The 18,192-nt window shown below is 57.1% G+C and overlaps 1 protein-coding gene across 1 annotated transcript in view; it reads left to right on the top strand.

Moving 5' to 3' along the window:
- SHB (SH2 domain containing adaptor protein B) overlaps positions 1 to 18,192 on the top strand; it is a 124,299-nt gene that overhangs the window by 39,856 nt on the left and 66,251 nt on the right. Inside the window, 1 exon segment of the mRNA XM_058302099.2 lies at positions 1,218 to 1,338. Within this exon segment, the coding sequence (XP_058158082.1) occupies positions 1,218 to 1,338 (121 nt within the window).

Raw genomic sequence — 18,192 nt, 5'->3', positions numbered from 1 at the left:
ACCCACAATTTAAATAACAATACCTGTAACCCTAAGGATTGAGAGAAATGCTAACCCAGCCCCCCTCGAGAGAGGAGCTGGGTAGCCCTGGATGGGAGACTGAGGACTTAGATTGGCAAGATGTGTGACCAGAGAGGGTGGAGAACCTGGGGGGTATCACGCAGCAAGTCCTGGCCGAGCCAGGGGGCACTGTGGGGCAATGGGTTTGGTGGTTCACGTCCTTGCCCCTCTCCCCTTGTCGGTGGGCCCCTAATAGACGGTTAGGAAGTAAGAAATGGCAGGAAAAGCTGCCATGTTTACTCAGCCTCCAACTGAGAATTTTTACCCTTTTCCAGGAAAAAGTGTAGAACTTTGTTCCTAAAGTCTTAGAATCCCAGATTCTCTCCTTCTCTTGGGAACCACCCCCTCAGCCTACCCCCAGGTGACTGACTCGTTGTTTGTGGTGAAGCTTTTCTCCAGGGGGCCTGGGTTCTGGGATACAGGCCACTGGGGCCCTGGGAGGCAGAGGATCTGGCCGTGGGTCTGGGTCGAGGCTCTGCCCCTCCTGGACTCAGTTTCCCCATCTCTTAGAGAAGGGTCTTCAGGTTTATTACCTGCAAGGCCTTTCTGGCTCTGGCTGTCTGTTCATCCACGCTGAGCTGCTTTGTAATTTTCCGGGGCCTGACTGGGGCCACAGCCCTCATTAGAATGCGTTGATCTCACCAAATTGTTGTCTGATTACTCGAGGCATGGTTGTGTTCCAGATCAGGGGAAAGTGGAGCTCTGACCATAATTATCTCTAGACAAGCTCTTCTGTGCCTCGGCCAGCACCATGAGAGCACGTCAGCATTTCTAGGCTTTCTGCGATCATTTCCAACTTTCCCCCGTTCCCATTCCATTTCACTGAGCAATCCATGTTCCCTGAAAACACTCTCACGGTTCTTGCCCCTGTGCCTCTGTGCACGGCGTTGTCTCCTGTGCGAATGCCCTTCCCACCTCCCACTTCACCGTCCCTCCCTCCCGGCCGGGCACTGCCCACCTGGGTCCCACTTGCCGCCTCCCAACCAGCCGTGGAGCTCCCCGAGGGCAGGCACCGGGTCTGGATCCTGCCTTCACCTCCCCTCCCACTCGCCCAGCCCAGGCTTGGCTCCCCTCTGCACTCTGTTTGCTGGCTCAAAGCTGTGCACGGAAGTGAAAAGGCACTGGTGCTGACAACCCCCATGTCTTCCTCCCTGCAGGTGACCATAGCCGATGACTACTCGGATCCCTTTGATGCCAAGAACGACCTCAAGAGCAAAGCGGGGAAGGGGGAGAGCGCCGGCTACATGGAGCCCTACGAGGCCCAGAGGATCATGACAGGTGAGTGGAGCCACTGGGTCTGTGCAGGGACCTGCTGCTTGACAGGGAGGTGATCCCCAGCCAGTCTGGGGGCTTTCAGTCCTCACCACAATTTATTTACTGCTTTCTATGTTTTGTTTACATCAGGAAAAAATTGACAAGTTGTAGTGAAAGACCAGATGTACCAAATGCAGTGAATAAAGTATAGGGGCCAGGAAGTAAATGGTGAGATGACGAGGGAAATTCTATCAGGAATTTTCTAACTGAAGAAGTGTATAACATTTAAGACAAACTTGGAGCTTCCTAGCAGCCAGGGCAAAAAGAGAAGTAGGCTGGATAATCTTGATTTCATTGCCTAGATCAGTAGCGGGTACAAAATTACTCTTGGCCAAGTACCCAGAAATCTTTGTTTGGGTCTGGTCTGGAAGAAGCATGGTCCACAGGACAGGTTTATGGGAAATTTGGAGGCATTTTCCTGTTGGCCCTATGTGACAAAACCCTGCCGTAGCAGTTGTGTGGAGCCCAGAAGAGTGCAGCTCCCTGGGGCCTGCCATATGCAGGATCATGCTTGGAGCATCTCTAAGCAGTGGGTGGTTACCAGACTTGGAGCATCTCTAAGCAGTGGGTGGTTACCAGGCAGCAGCTGCCTTGGACAGCCCGCCCACACACACCCCTACCCCCTGCCACCATCCTGGGCTCTCCTGGCTCTGGAGGAAACTTCAGGGACAGAGGAGCGGCCGTGTTGGTGGCACCCTCCGACCCTCATGGGGCAGGGGCACGAGCGGAGGCATGGCCTGCTGCAGAGTGCGGGAAGGTGGCCAGGAGCTGGTTTGAGCCGCCCGGGATCTTGAGGCCTGTTGGACTGGTGCCCCGAAGCTCTCAGGGTTTGGAGGACGCCTGTTTCTGTGGTCTCCTTGTTGTAGTTTTGTTTTTTGGTGTTCAGGTCTTCAAACACTTTCTCTTGATTTTTCTTGAGTTAGAGGGAGAAGGAAGGGAAAGGAGCGCCATGTGCTGAGCGCCTCGTGTGTGCTGCGCCCGTGGCTGACGTTAGCTCTCGGGCTGTGGAGTCCGCCGAGGACACGTTATTGAAGGGTCTGGGTGCGAGTCCAGCCTGTCTCCAGGACCTCGTCTTCCTCATGGAAGGCGACGTTGTGGCCACCAGCATGGCCTCAGCATGTGGCCACCTGTCAAAATCCGAGGCAGGGAGCAGTTTGAGCAGAGGGGCTTAGGCCAGATTTCTGGGGGGCGGTCCCTCATGCTCACCTCCCTCTTCCTAGGCACCCCAGCAAAGCAACCTCTGGGCAGCGAGGGCCAGCGAGCTGAGCCTGGATTTGGGGCTGCGTCCCCGTGCAAGGAGCCGCTCTCCTCCAGCGACTCAGGGAAGCGTGTCTGCTCCGTTCCCATCCTGGCAGAGGGTCTACCGGGGATGGTCCCCAGGCCATCCCCAGGCCCTGCGGTGGCTCCCACTCCTGCCACTGCAGCCCCTCGCCTCCACCTGGGGTCAGTGACGTGCTGGTTCTACAGAGCCCTGGGGGCTGCGCTAGCCCCGGGCCGCTCTGGCCTCAGTGCCAGCAGTTGTTCATTCCTTGAGTGTCAGTCAGACTTGAAGAAGCGGTCGTTACAGGAGCAACGACTCCTGGGGACATCACGATGTCAGGACAGACAGCAAGGAAACTTGGAGGTCCTCCGAACAAAGCAGCCTCATTTTATCGGTGGGAAGACTGAAGCTAGGGAGGGAGAGGGACTTGCCCAGGGACACACAGTGAGTTGGTGGCAGAATGCCAGGTATGGCCTGTGCTGAGCAGGAAGTCCTGGGGGGGACATTGAAGGGAGTGCAGTGTTTGTGGTTCAAGGGTCTCTGGGCTCAGGCCCGGTGCTGGGCTCTTGGACACACCTGCTCCTTAGACCTCACAGTCTCCTGCAAAGGTGAGGGAAACGGAGGGGACAGGTCACTTCCCCGGGGTCACAGGCAGAAGCGAGCAGCTCGGAGCTGAGAACGTGGAAGCAGGGACTCGAGCTCCTGCTGAGACTTGGCTGAGGCCCAGGCGAGGTGCTGCTGTAGGGGGCCAGGCTGAGGACGCTGGGCCCCGTTGGCATCAGGAACTGGGGAAGGGGGTGAGGAGGGGCACCTGCCGGGAGCCCAGACTTGGGGAGGGTCTGCCGCTCCTGGGAGGGAGCAGAGTCCCGCTGGGCGCCACCTGGGCCTCAGCGTGGAGAAGCTGGGCAGACTGGCCCTGGGCGCCCCAGGGCCTGGCCCGAGGCAGGGGAGCTGATTTCACCCGGCGCCTGGGAAGTCCTCTCCAAAGAAGCACCCGTGTACTTGCTGCTCCGTTTTCTTCTTAGCTTGGGACCATGCCCACATTGACCCCGGTTTTTTGTTTTTAAGGATAAAAGTGATTAAACGGGCCATTTTCTGGCTGTAAGGTTCTTTGACTCAGGATTTTCTGTGTGTGACGTCACCAAGGCGGTAGGTGGCGGGGGACTGGGGTGCTGGGGTGAGCCACGACTCTGTCGGCTTGTAGGAAGCAGCTCTCTGAGCTGGCTGAAGCTCTCCAGAGGAGAGTTGGAATGTGGGGGAAGAGAGGTTGGGGCTTGGGTGAGGCAGCGGAGCAGCAGTTACGCGTGACCCCTTAGAGTGACGATGATATAACATTTTATGTGAATGTGTGGCCATAACTTCTAATGACAGGGCAGGTGTCTTTGGTATGTAAAGCGGAATGCTGGCGAGAAGGGTGTGCCTTTCTGTGCCCGGGATGACGTAGTTGGGCCGAAGGAGCCAGGCTGGAGTCGAGTAGATGTGGGATGGCCACGGGCCACCTGCATGACCCAGGGGCCTCCGTGCCCCCATGGAGCAGTGACCTTAGGGTGGCCTTTTCAGCTGAGGGACTCTTGACCCAGCTTCGGAAGGGTGGGGTCAGTAACAGCAGTGACGTCATCAACAGTGGTGGCAGCTGCCAGGTCTGCAGCACTGGGCCTGAATTCTCACAATCATCCTTGAAGTGTAGGTGTCCCATTTTACCCCTAAGGAATCAGAGGCACAGAGAGGGTAAGTAGTCAGTTGTGAGACTGACTTCTGAGGCCCGGTTTTAACCACCAAGGACTAGGCCCCAGAGGGGCCTATTGCCCCTACTGCCCCTACTGCACTCACTTGCTGTCATTTTCAAATTGCCCAGCACAGCCTACGTGGGCAGTGATTGACGAGGTTCTGTCCTCTGCTCCCTCAGCTCCACGTGGGGAGCTTTTGTGAAGGGAGAACTCAGCCCCGCCCCATGGGCTGAAGCTTGGATGGAGGACTGTAGGGAAATGTGCAGTTTTCCCCATGGGCTCCTCTCACCACCTTTCCTCTGTCTGCCTCAACTTACCCTCTCGTAGAAGCCCCCTTGTGTCACCTGCAGGAATTATGTTCTGGCTCCAAGATGGAGGCTCAGCTCTTCACAGAACTTTAAATCCCATATGCCTGTGAATTGCCTGGGCCTCATTTTCCTCCCTCGCCACCTCTCTCACCCGAGCAGCAGCTCTGCAAGTGCATCTTTAAAACCCTAGGGCTCTGTGGAGCTCAGTTGGAAAAACTAGTGACCCACCCCAAGCACCCTGTGTTATAAAAGGCAAAGCTGAAGCTCAAAAACATACTCCTTTTGAGTTTACATTATTGTTTTTCAAGCCCATTGATTAAATGTGAAACTGCCTCCCTAGGCAGTGAGCTGCCCTTCACTCGAGGTATCCAAGCAGAGAATAGCCAACCAGCCTTGAGAAATGACCTCAGATGGGTGGGGCTGGCTCAAGTGGCCTGAGGTCTGCATCGTCCCTGAGCTCAGAGATGCCAGGATGCTGTGTGACCTGCCTTTCAGTACAGGGATTGTCAGTCCTCCAGGACCAACCCACAAAGGGAGTACTTGAAACCGACTGACCAGGAGGGGATCCAGTTAGGGTCCTCCTCAACTTCCTTGGCCCTCCTCTCATAGTCTATTTCCATGCCCTGCCACTAAACAGGCCTCAGTTTCCCCATCTGTAAACAGTTGAGAAAGGACCAGGGTATCTCTGGGTTTCCTTCCTGCCCCGGGATCGGTGTGTTTGGATACCCCCAGGCGCTGGGCCAGTCGAGTCAGGCTGCCTCCCTCCCATGCCTTGCTCTGCAGCCCATTCTGACCCCGCTTCCCCACACTGTGAGCCCCAGGCCGAGGGGCCCGCAGCGTGGGGACCAGCTGGAATGGCAGGAAGGGGCACTGGACTCAGGGTCAGGGAGGTGTGGCCCCCCAGTGGCCAGGTGCTGAAGCCTTTCAGGGCCGCAGCACCCGTGTAGGCACATGGCAGTGATGCGAGTCTCCTGTGGCAGAATGAGCCTTGTACAGGCGGGTGAGGTTGTTGTTACTGGGGGCATGGGGGGCCTGTTGGGTGCCTCACGTGGTGCTGGACATTGCTGAATCCTCTGGCCAGTCCCTGTAGAGACCCCAGTCCACCTGGAGGTGGGTGGCACCCTTGCAAAACCAGCAGGACACAGAAGCAGTGTGTGATGCACACGGTCAGCTTGTGCCGGAGCGACAGGCATGGGGCAGGGCGGCAGTGGGCAGGGCTCCGGGGAGGGCTGGGGAGACACCAGCGGTCCAGAGGAGGGACAGTGGCTTTCAGTTTGGGCCACCCAGGTCCGTGGGGCAGGGGCCAGGGCCAGGACTGATGAGAGCTGGGTCTGGCATTCCTGGCTGAGGCAAGAGCTTGAGCGAAGTCAGGGAGAGGAGTGGTGGGTGAGGAGGCTTTTGGCAGAATACTGACGGCAGCCAAGACGCCTGGGGCAAGGGCATGTAAGGTGAAATGGGAACTCCAACCAGGAAGCCGGCTTAGTCTGAGGATGCAGAACATTCCTGCACTGCGCTCCCTCCCTAGCCCTGCAGCCCCGGGCTTCTCAGAGGCACGAGATGGGGCCTGAGGTGGGGGCTGAGGTGGGAGCCGAGCTGGTGCCGAGGGCTCCCCTGTGTGCCACACCCTGCTCCCAGTCCCTTTCCATGGGTTCTGTCGTTTAATTCCCCCAACAAGCCTGCGAGGTGCAGGTGCCTTCACCACCCCCCTTTTATGGTCAAGACCCCGAGTCTTGGAGAGGCAAAACCAGGATCGAGCAGTGCCACTCTGTAGCCTTCTCTTGCCGCTCCATGCTCAGGAAGCCAGGACTCCCAGAGGGAGGGTCTGCGGAAAATAACTGGGAAATTTACAGTCACTTAGGCCCCCTGTTTAGGTGTGACTTTCCCCACATCACATCTTTTATAAAAATTTTCAGAGTGTCATCTCACGAGATGAATCACTTAGGCATTAATTAAAGTCATTTTCACATAATTTTTAATATATAAGCAATTACACATTAAAAAGTCCTAGGCATGTTTTTATTACTAAATCAACTTTATAGCATAATAAGGGGAAATTTTAAAAAACCTCTCACCCAGAGCCCCAGAGCCCTGACAAAGCCATTTCCCTTGCTTTACAACTTTGCCTTCTGCCCTTTTTAATTCCGTGTACTCATTGGTCGAGTCCGGATGAAGCCTGATGCCAAGTTTAAAAGCAGGAGTGGACATCCTTCTGTGTCTTCTCATCCTCTGGTATGGCTTCCTCGAGTGGTAACGTGCTTTCTGAGGGAGTCACGCTATGTATCATGATAAAATCTCTGTGTTCCAAATGTGGCCTCTCTTTCAGTAGAAAGAGGTCCAGGTAGGGAAGCAGGAAACCTGGACGTTTGCCCTGACTCTGCCTCTGACCTGCTGTGTGACCTGGGACAGGCTGCTTCCCCTCTCTGGGCCTCATTTCCACCTCTGAAAAATCAGATTCAGCCTCCTTCACTGGGTGTCATGAGGTTCCAAAGAGGTAGTGGATCACCTCCACATGATACCAGCCTGGGTCTTGTCAGGTAAGATGAGGCTGGGTTGTGAGGACGTGGTGGCTGGCACTCCACCCTCCCAGAGGCTTTCCTGCTGCTCTCCGGATGGATGGGGCTGGAAGCCTCAGCTCTGCGCCTCCTGGATAGCCGGGTTCCTGCGTTCCTTCCTGGAGCTGCTCTTCTCTCATTCCAGCAACTAGTGCTTCCCAAAGGCTTGCCTGGGTTCAGGAGGCCGTCTCCGGCCGTCCTGCTGGCACACCTGCCTTCCTGTCATGGTCACTGTCCTCGTTAAGGCAGAGCTGCTCTCCGTCCTCCTTTTTTTCTCAAGGTTTATTTTTTATTTATTTCTCTCCCCCCACCCGCCAGTTGTCTGCTCTCTCTGTCCAATCGCTGTGTGTTCTTGTGTGTCCGCCCGCATTCTTGTCAGCGGCACCGGGAATCTGTGTTTCTTTTTGTTGCATCATCTTGCTGTGTCAGCTCTCCATGTGTGCGGCACCATTCCTGGGCAGGCTGCACTTTTTTCGCACAGGGCGGCTCTCCTTACGGGGCGCACTCCTTGCACTTGGGGCTCCCCTACGCGGGGGACACCCCTGCGTGGCAGGGCACTCCTTGCGCGCATCAGCACTGCGCATGGGCCAGCTCCACACGGGTCGAGGAGGCCCGGGGTTTGAACCCTGGACCTCCCATGTGGTAGGCGGACGCGCTATCAGGTGAGCCACATCCGCTTCTCGTCTCCGTCCTTCTGGTAGCCGGAAAGCAAAGGTCCTTTCCCACTGGGCCTCCCGAGTCTGGGCCTTCCTGGCCCAGCTCCACAGGTCCTTGGACTCTGCTCCCAGAATGTCCCTCTGCTCCCCTGGGCTGCTCTCTGCAGCTCTGTGTTGAAACCACCCTGCGCCAGAGCCCCTCGGCTGGCCCTGGCCCTGCTGCCTCCGCCTCTGCAGGACCCTGCTCCTCCTGGCCCACCCTCCCCCCAGGTCACCTTAGCTTCAGCCCGGCTTGGTGGTCACAGCTCTCCCTAGCTGGGGAAGGTCAGGAAGAACTGCCCATGAGGAGCAGTTCTGTCAGCACAGCATCCTCTTCCTGCTGGAGGCCCAGAGAGGGACGTGTGCTGGCCAAGGTCACACAGCAGTGCGCTGCAGAGCAGCTCTGCCAGCTTCTAACCTAGGGCTCCTGGGCCTCGTCTTGAAATGTTCTGAAACCTGTTCTTCAATCCTCCCGCCTGGCAAATAGCTGGCTTGGTCGTGGACTGTTCCCTGACTGCTCTGTCATTTACCAGAATGACTTACCTACCAGACAGGAAGGAGCTAATCAAGAGTAAATAGGTTTTGCATTAGTCACCGGATGACTTTCCTGTTCTTGGGCCCCAGCGGGTGCACACACCCAGCCATGGTGCTCACCTGCCGCGCTGCAGGCGGGCGGGGAGACCTGGGCTTGGTGGTGACCAGGGGTGCGCTCCATCCCGGCAGCGCGTCCTCTCACCCACCCCCTCCCTCCGTGACCCTCGACACAGAGCTCGTCCCAGTTTTCAGGAGCATCGCAGCAGGACTGGAACGGGCCAAGGAAGGCCACACCGTGGTCTCTGCCCTCCAGGTGCCCCCGTCACATGGGGGAGGTTGATAGGGACCCAGACAAGCTCTTGACGCCTGTAATACAGAACAGCTCAAGGGAGGCGACACTGGTGACGGAAATCTGGTGGTGAGGAGGGGCCTCAGTGCTTAGGGTAGTACCTGGCACATAGTAGGCGTTCAGTAAACACAGTGAATGAGCGAATTAATTCCCAGGACGCGGGGCTGGCCTACAGAAGCGCTGGGTCCCGCGTCAGAGCCCAGGGACTTCCCAGGGACCGCGTCTCTAAAGTTAGCCAGATCTGGGAAATCTGGATTCAGCCACTGGCTAAGGGGTGGTGTGGAGTGGGGGGACTGGCTTTGGCCTCAGGTGGGACTTGCACGGAGACCCTTGCGAACGTCTGACCAATTTCATCTCCAAGAGCGCCTTGAGGGAAGGGACCACATCTTATTCCTGTTCGTTTCTCCTGGGCTCAGGAAGTAGTTACCAGTGAAATGAATGAGGACAGGAATGCAAGCCTGTGTGGCGAATAAACGAAAGAAAACGGAACAGATTGTCCCGCTTTGCCAAGAACCACTGGCCTTAAAGTCACAAGGTGCTAGTCAGGGAGCAAGTACAGTGCATTCATTCGCTGGGTGGGTATTTGCAGGCGCCTGCTGCGTGCTGGCCCTGTTCTGTGCTCTAGGGATTGTGAACAACACAAAGTCCCTGTTCTCGTGGAGCCTACGCTGGGCGCAGGGCCCAGGGCGCAGTGTTATCTCGCTGTGCTTCTCCTAAACTTATTTCTGAGAACTCCAGCGCAGGGAGGCCTGCCTCCAGAGCCTCCGGTCGCTGTGGCTCTGGTTTGCCGGGGCCTGCAAGGCAGGGCTTTCTCAGAGTCAAGAGTGGAGTGGACACTTGCCCCCAGGCCACTGCCGCTGCCTTCTGGAGGTAGGGTGGCCCCCGTGGTGCCTTCTGCAGAGCAGGCGTGTGCCTCTCTTCTTGGCTGGAGCGTGAGCACTGTCCTGGGCCGCTGGCGCCAAGCCTCACAGGTGTGAGGGCCTGGATGCAGATTGGAATCCTGCTGAGCTCTTGGCAGCCCGGCCCCCCCTCCCCGCCAGGAATGCAGCCCCTGACTCCTTCCCTTCCTCGGCAGCTGTGAGAGAAATGGGCATTCGACCAAAGGCAGAAAGGCAGGTCCGGAATGTGCAAGAGAGAGGCTCCCGCCCCTGCCCCTGCCCCAGCCTCGCCTTTCAGAATGCTGGAGAGACATTAAAAGCTCTGGAGGAGCGGAAACTGCTGGAAATAATTGTCCAGGAAAAGGCTCTGGGCAACTGCAGTTCTGCAGCAGCAGCTCTCCTGCCATCTCACCCAACAAACCACCCTCTGTGCTGGGCCGGGTGTGGAGGGGGCGAGGAAGGGCGCGACACAGTTAGGCAGGTGCTTTAGGAAGAAGAACCCGCCGGGCGTGTAGGATGAGCTGGAGCAGAGAAGCCAGAGGCAGGGGGGCAGGTTCTGTGGCCCCCGCAGTCGTCTCAGCCAGAGCCAGGAGCAGGGGCAGTGGCTGCAAAAGTGCAGTGGGTAAGGGAGGGGGGGAAGCTGGGTGGCACCGCCAGTGGCAGCGGGATCCTGGTGAGGGGGAGGCTGGGAATACCAGTTACCCCAGGAGGACTGTCCTCCTGGTAGAAGAAGGTGGCACATTCGAGTCTGAGGTTGGAACAGCTGGCCTGGTGCTTGGGAGAGATTTGGATGCGGTGTTTCCATCTACTGGTAGGTTAGAGCAGATGCTGGGGGTGGGTTGGAGGGCCGGGACTGCACTTGGGCCTGGTCTGCAGGGGCTGGGGTCTGGCCATGGTCCTGCCCCTGAGCAGTGCAAAGAGCCCAGTAGAGTGGTTGGCCCCATACACTATTATTTGACTAATTCTGCAGGCTGGCTCTCAGGAAGCTTCTAGAGATAGGAGAGTCTTACTTAAAGGAAACTTTTTATGGATTGTCCCAGGAATCTCCCTAAGGCTCTAGGAGGAAGCAGATGTGATTATTTCCATTTTGCAAATGGGAAAGCTGAGGCCCTCCTCTCCCTGTGGGGGTGTCTGCCTGGTGATGGTGGAAAGGGGCTGCTGGGTAACATCAGGCTTTCATTTCCACGGTGCAAGGTCCTGGGCTCTCCCCTGCCCTGGGTGCTGTGCTTAGCAGGAGCGCCAGGGTCCATGTGCTTCCTCTTCGCCTGGTGAGCCCTGCCTCTTACCTCCCTGCCAGCCGGCTTGGCCCCTGCATTTCAATGTGGTACGCTGCCGCCAGTTCTTTTCCAAAACAGGCTCGGTCTTGGCGATCGTCTCCGGCAGACTAAAACGTGATGCCCTGAAAGTGGTCATCTTGCGGCGGGCGCCCAGGCTTCAGTAGTCATCCTCCCTAGTTTGACTGCCACAGTCCCCCTTTGTCCCATGCATGCCGACACAGTACTTACATGTTGCTTTGTAATTTGTCTCTAGACTGGGAGCCTCTGGAGGGCAGGGACCCCGGGGCAGGGGGCGGCAGGGACTCTTGCCCTCAGACTGCCAGCCCCTCATGTTTGAGGTATCGTACCATGTTCTGGTGACATGTGACCCCGGGTTTTGACGGAGTGTTGAATGAGTGATCAGAAAACTCTCCAAAGATACAAGGCTGTCAGGTGCTGGAGCCAGGTCTTCTCCCCAGCTGGCTCTCCGCTGTGCCCCGGCCAGTGGGCCGCAGGCCCCCTCCCTGGTGCTGGTCTCATGCCCGCTGGCCCATGGCTCTATAGGAGCTCTCCGACCCGCCAGGCCCCCGTCTCCGTGTGGGGTCAGTCACATGCACTCGTGTTCCTGTGCCCCCAAGCACAGAGTCCTGCACAAAGCCGCCCTGCCAGCAGCCCATCATCAGAATGGGGGTTCCTTTCGAGTCTGTGCTCTCCTTGCCACCCACCCTTGCCCCAGTGCCCCCGCCCCTCCAGTGGGTGCCTGCGTACCTGAGCCCTCATCGCCCTCACGTCAGCAGCATTAGCATCTGCCCAGACCAGGGCAGCCTGCGGCCTGGCATCAGCCGACCTTCCAGCTGCCCACCCCAAGTTGACCAGCACAGCCCTGGGAGGGGCGGGGACTGGGGTGTCTTCGTTTCCTGGGGCTGCCACGGTAAAATGCCACAGACTGGGGGCTTACACAATGGAAAGATGTTCTCTTACAGCCCGAGAGGCTCGGGGTCTGAAGGCAGGTGCCGGCAGGGCCCGTGCTCCCGCCAGAGGCTCTCGGGAAGAATCCTGCTTGCCTGTCCCTCGCTTTGGGGGGCTCCTCGCATCCTCGGCTTACTCGGCATACTCCTTGGCTGCCTCCTTCACCTGGCTGCGGTCCCCGTAAGCGTCTCTGTGCTTTAGGAAGGACCCCAGCCATTGGATTCAGCGTTGACCCTAGTCCAGTATGACATCATAGTAACTTGATTACATCTGCAAAGATCCCATTTCCAAGTAAGATCACTTTCACAGGTGCTGGGCGTTCGGACTCGAATGTTTCTTTTGGGGGACACAATTCCACCTCCTTCGGGGGACCTGTCTCCTAATCAATCCCTTATTTACTCAGTTCTGCCCATCTTCATACGCTAGTTCCTTCCTTTCTACCAGCCCCAGCCTTCAAGCTCGGCTCAGATTCCCCCTTTCCACAAAGCCCCCCTCCCCCTTTTTTTATTTTATTTTTCCTCAAAGCCATTTGCATGCTTCAGGCCTCCCTGACCTGTTCTTTCCCCCAAACCCACAGTTCTTAAAATCAGAGCCAGACCTGGTAGCATTCCGTTTTCTGCTCAAGTGGCTATTCAGAGCCCTGGAACCTCCCGCCCTGCAGAGCGTCCTCTCCAGCCCCCCTGAGGCCCAGGGACGCAGCACGTGGGGGTGGCTCCATTTTGCTGGTGAGGAAGCAGGGGTGAGGAAGCCCAGGGCTCTGGGGGTTGCGTCCTGAAGGCCACACAGGACTTAGTCAGCAGGGGGGGCAGGCTGTGGGACCGACAGGGTGGGTCCAGGCCGGCTCCTGCCCGCCCAGCAGATGCCAGCACCGCGCCTTCCTTGTCCTCTTCTGGGCCTTTGTTTCCAGCTCCCGTGTTGTTTCTGCTTCCCTTGCTCAGCCCTGCAGCTGATGAGGGAATCTCCACTATGGGAGGGTGTCAGAGCCAGGCAGGGTGGAGGCAGGGCAGCCCTGCCGGCATCTCGTGTAGAAGGCACCTGTCCCTTCCCTTCCAGGCAGAGCCGAAGGGGGCCTCTGCCAGCAGGTGTGGAGCCCCTGCTGTGCTGGGCGTGGCTCCAAGTACAGGGGCTCAGAGGTGGGGCCTGGGCCCCTGGGGGGTGTACCAACAGTTGGGCAGGTGTGTCCACCGTGGGGATAGAAGCCTGCCCCAGTGGGGGGGGTGTTCAGGAAAGGGCAGGGTCTCTCTGCTCGGGGTGTGGGTGTCAGAAGACACTTCTCCACCTGGTGGTTGGTGCCTGGGGTGGGGAGGGGAGGGGAGGCAGAGCTGGAGGGCTGGTCCGGGGCAGACCCCAAGGAGGCTCCTGTGCTTTGCTCAGGGGGCCTGCGAATTGTGGAAAGCCCCCGCCTAGGGCGGGTCCTGAGACCCTTGGTTCAGCCACCCCTCCCCCAGCACACACCAGGCTGCTGCGCAAAATGAGCCTCGTCGACTTGGAGCCTCAGAGGAAATTAGGCGGCGTTTTCAGTATTTTCACAATTTACACCCAGAAATGAGGAGGAAGGACTTGTTCGTTTGTTATTAATATACTCAGCCCGTTTACCCCCTAGACTTGGAACTAATTTTCATCTGGACCAAGAGTTATTGTAAATTCCCCAGGCCCCCAGTGCTAATGAAGAGCGCTCAGCTGCCTTTCAGGCCCAAGCCCCGTGCCCTGTGCTGGGCTCCCGGACGTTTGCAGCAGTGTTTGCTCTCCTGGGACTGGGACCAAGGGTGAGTGACCACATGGTCTCATTGCCAGGACCTGACGCTGTCTCCTGAGGTCACCCAGAACCAGAACTGCTTAGTTTAAACCCCATGGTCTATTTTGAGTTGACTTTGCCTGAACTTATATATGGTACTTTTTTTTTCTTTATTCCCTACCCCCCACCTCCACCCGCCAGAAGCCTCCCTCATCTGTCTGCACGTTGTCTGCTCGTCTTCTTTAGAAAGCACCAGAAACAGAATCTAGCACCTCCCATGTGAGAGGCGGGTGCCCAATTACTTGAGCCACATCCACTCCTATATGGAACTCTTTTTGAAAGCTTTAACTCAGGCGTTTAAACCTTTCCTCTCTCCGGAAATCTTCCTTTGGGGCAATGAGAATTTCAGAGCTTGGCTAGACTGGGGGTGGGACAGGGGCGCTGGGGACTGCAGCTCAGTGATGCCCCAGCTGAAGTCCCAGCCCAGGGCTCCCTCCAGACATCAGCATGCCTCCACAGGCGGTGCAGCCGGTGTCACCTCGCTGTGGGGAGCTCACTGCTTATGGACCTCAGATGACCTCTCTCTGTCTTAATGTGGCTGGGGTCCTTGGGAGGTGTCACCTCTGTTCCGTCGTGGGACAGGCTGGATGGGAAGGAAGCCGGCCCACCTCCCGTCTTCTGCAGGAGCCGCGTAGGGCGACACAGGCAGGTAAATTGCTCTGATGCCAGGTCCCCTGGTCTGCAGGGAAGTGATGTCTTTTCTGGCTCTTGGACCTAGGAGTCTACAAGGAGAACTCCTTTGTTTCAGGAAGTCTGTGGGTATGCATAAATTAATTAATATTGTCAGATTAGTTGGCCTTACTCTAATTTTCCAAGACCTTGGCCTTCAGTTACACATGTGAGGTTATATTGGTAATAATTTATATTTATCTCTCCTCTTGAAGACCCCAAAGTGCTCTCTGAGGCATCTCATTCTGTCCTCAGAACTGCCCTGGAGGCAGCCCTCATTCTTCTTATTTTCAAGATAGAGAAGCCAAAGACTAGAGAATTTAGGCAGCCTGTGCAGGGTCTCCCAGCTGGGAACAGCAGTGCCACACCTTGAGGTTAGGGTCTCGGTCCCCTAGTCCGATGTCCTTTTTGCCCTGTCACATCAGGCCCTGTCCCCTCTCCCGTTCTTCCATCGACGTGAACCTGTGCTCTGAGCCAGGTCCTGCAGGGAGGGGTCAGGAGGGAGAAAAGACTGGGCCCCTGTCCTCCAGATTTCACAGGCTGGAAGGGAAGGGGATATAGTCAAACAAATGGTCTTTTGTCATCTCTCTTTTCTCCACTCTTTTCTTCATTCCCTTTGCATTCTTACCTATAGACGTCTGGCAGGGTAAGTAGCAGTGAACTGCCAGGTGCTTGAGTCACTGTTTTAACTGTCGATGGGCCTGGGGGAGAACCCCGCGGGGCGCCCTCGAGCCCGCCCTCCGCTCCCAGGGCTGCCTGTGGCCCCAGGGCCTCCGGCACCTGCCTGGCCCTGCAGCGAGCAGGTCTCAGAGGACCCAGCTCAGCAGGCCCGGCCCAGTCCTCCCTGGTAAGGCTGCCCGGCAAGCATCTGAAGTCCTCTGCAGACTCCTCCAGTCCGCAAAGAGCCCGGCGCATTGTCACACACAGGGCAAGGAAAGACGCAGTCATGTCTGGAAAGAGCCCTGGGTTTGACACTAGAGGCGGAACTGTAATTATCGTCTTTAATTACACGCTGGTGCCTTTGCCAGGGAGACACGCTTGATGATTATCTCCTCTGCTGACAAGGGTGGGTCCATCTCCCTTTATGAGACCGACATAAACACACCCGCTCGCTAGAGATTTCAAAATAAGGAAAGGACCATTCAGAGTTGCCTCCTGAAAACCCCTGCCCTCTTTTCTAGGAGAGATAACAGCAAGTGTTTTCTTGCCTGCTGCTGAAAAATAATGCCCAGTTACCTTTGAGTTGAGTTGATCTGTAAAACTGAATAAGAACAACAAAACTTTTTCTGATGCTAAAAAGAACAGGGGGTGGGGAACCATGTAACAATACCCCTTATGTTTACTAAGAAGGCATGCATGCCCCCTTGATGCTATCCCCATTATATAGCTGGGAGGGATGAAGGCTCAAAGAGGTTAAGGGACTTTCCAGAAGTCACATAGGAAACCAGGGCCAGAGCCCAGTAACTCCATCTTAAGCCGGGCTTCTGCACTCGCGCAGCCGTTTTTGTCGTTTATTTTATGCACTCCCTCCAGCCCAGATTCACTCGGGGTCACACATGAGGCAGGTGAAGCCCCTCGACCCTGAGCCTCTGAGGGCCAGAGTGCCATGAACCTTTTCAGGTTGTGATGAAGGGCAGCCTCCAAAGCCCTTGGAGGGCAGTCACCTGCGACCCCTAGACGGGCTGTACAAGTTGATTCAGTGTGTGGCCGCGCCCCCTCACCCCCACCCCCGCCCTCAGAGCAGGACCACCAAGGGTCCACACACATGCAGAGGATGGGGGGCTCAGGAGACACCCAGCCGGGGCTCTCTGTCCAGAGGCTGCTTCCTAGGTGGGTGGGACGCCACTCACCGCAGCTGGGGTTTAAGACCTGGAGAGTCAGCCCAGCACCCACAGGGTGCCCCGGCAACCCACAAATGCAGGACTTTCCGTACCACAGGCCCACGGAGGCAGGTGAGGGTGCACATTCCTGGCCCAGCCCCCAGAGGCTGTCACTGGGTAGACCTAAGGTGGCGCCGGGGAACCTGCCTCTTGATACAGGACTCCAGGTTCTGGGACAGCTGGCCCCATGGCCATGCTTTAGCAGCACCCCCGAAGGCCTAGTCTGGTCTGCCCCCAGCATCTTTCTCCCTGACTTCTTGCCTCAGTTCTTTTCTGTCCTTTTACAGAGGGTGGGCATCTCTTCTGTTCTCCACGCAGGCCCTGAGGGAGACACCGAGGGAGACCCCAGCCACACCCTGGAGGTCCACAGCGTCGAGGCCCTGGCTGGGTGGGCCTGGCATTGTGAGCTCTGCTCATCCACCTTCAAGAGCTGTGATGCTTACAGCGTGAACCCTGTAAACCTTTAAACAACGAACCAGAGCAGGCGGGGGTAGGATGTGGTGTGGTTTGTGGGGGAAGTCAGGAGCTGGAAGGGATCGGGAACTAATTCCAGCCCCACTGACTCCTGGTTTGAGCTTGGGTAAGGCACTGCCCCTCCCTGGGCCTCAGTTTCCCAGTCTCCCAAATTGAGCCTGCGACCTGCTCCTGAGGTGACTAGTACTAACCTCCTCTGGCGGTGGCACCAGTGGCAATAAGACACACTAGAAACACACGCATCCTACTAGGCTTGGTGACCCGAGCTCCCCGAAAATAAAAAGCCTGCCCCTGCTGGCTGTTGGGTTTGCCTGCAGTTTTAGGGGTGCATTTGTTCATCTGTCACCAGCCTCAGACCCACCTCCGCGCTGTACGTGACCCTTGGTGTCAGCACTTCCACTCTGTGCCCTAGAAACCTGTTTGCAAGCCAAAGTCTCACTGGACTCCCTGGGGAATGTCATTCTACAGGAGCCTGCTTCCAAAATGGAGCATAATTTCACCATGCCTACTTTAATTTTTTTTAGGTTTATTTTAAAGGGCTCTGATTTTGCCTGGAGCAAAGAGGAACAGCCATTCGCTCCTGGTACCCTGTGTCTGCACGTGTCTTTTCCACCCCTGCAGGGAAGAGTCCTGGGAAAAGCCCCTAGGAGAGGGGGGAACCAAGAAGGAGAGCCTGAGCTGAGGGAACTGGTAGGCCCGGCTCACACGTGCCCACCATCCCACCACCCCCACCCTGGACCCTTCCCTCTCACTGTCCTCAGACGGTTTCCCCAGGCATGGCCTGAACACATGACTCTCCAGCTCAGAGACCGTTGCTGGGTCCCTCCCATCCAAGCCCAGACTTTGCAGCCTTCCATGTCCTCCCTCCCCATCCCCTGCAGAGAGAAGCTTCCAACGCTCCAGCCAACCTACCCAAAGCAGCATGTGCTTCTGGAAGCCTCCAGGCTTTACTCTGTAAATTCTCCTTGTCCCCTCCTGAGCCTTCCCCAGGCTCCCTGCTCCCACGGGCTTGCCTAGCCCCCCTCTGCCCTCCCTTTGGTTGTACCTTGTTTTTGAGTGCTGAGCATCTGCCTCCTTCAGCAGCCGAGGCAGGCCCGAGTGGCGAGGCCTGGCGCCTGGGAAGAGCTCCTTGAAATGGGGTGCAAAGAGGGCCTTTCCTCTGCACCGGGTTAAGCCTGGGCTTTGAAGTTGGTGTAGTGGCTACAAACGAAAAGACCAGTGGACTGTTGGGTCTCCTGATGGTCCCTTAAAAAGGAATGTACACATGCACAAATGACGACTGTGACGCTATCGGAACACGTACTCTCCTGGATTCAAAAGTGGGCAGTGCAGAGACCATTTTTCTCACTGCGGGGAGATGCTGAGAGTCTCCTGGGCGTCTGTGGTTCTGGGAAGTTTCCAGTTTATGGAGCCATCCGTGGTTGGGAAGCCCAGGCCGGCAGGGTGACGGGCTGAGTGATGGGGGCCCTGG

The sequence above is a fragment of the Dasypus novemcinctus genome, chromosome 8 (genome assembly GCF_030445035.2).
Source record: "Dasypus novemcinctus isolate mDasNov1 chromosome 8, mDasNov1.1.hap2, whole genome shotgun sequence".
NCBI classification, from domain to species: Eukaryota; Metazoa; Chordata; class Mammalia; order Cingulata; family Dasypodidae; genus Dasypus; species Dasypus novemcinctus.
The sequence above is the reverse complement of the archived record's forward strand: the minus strand, read 5'-3'. Positions and strand labels throughout refer to the sequence as shown.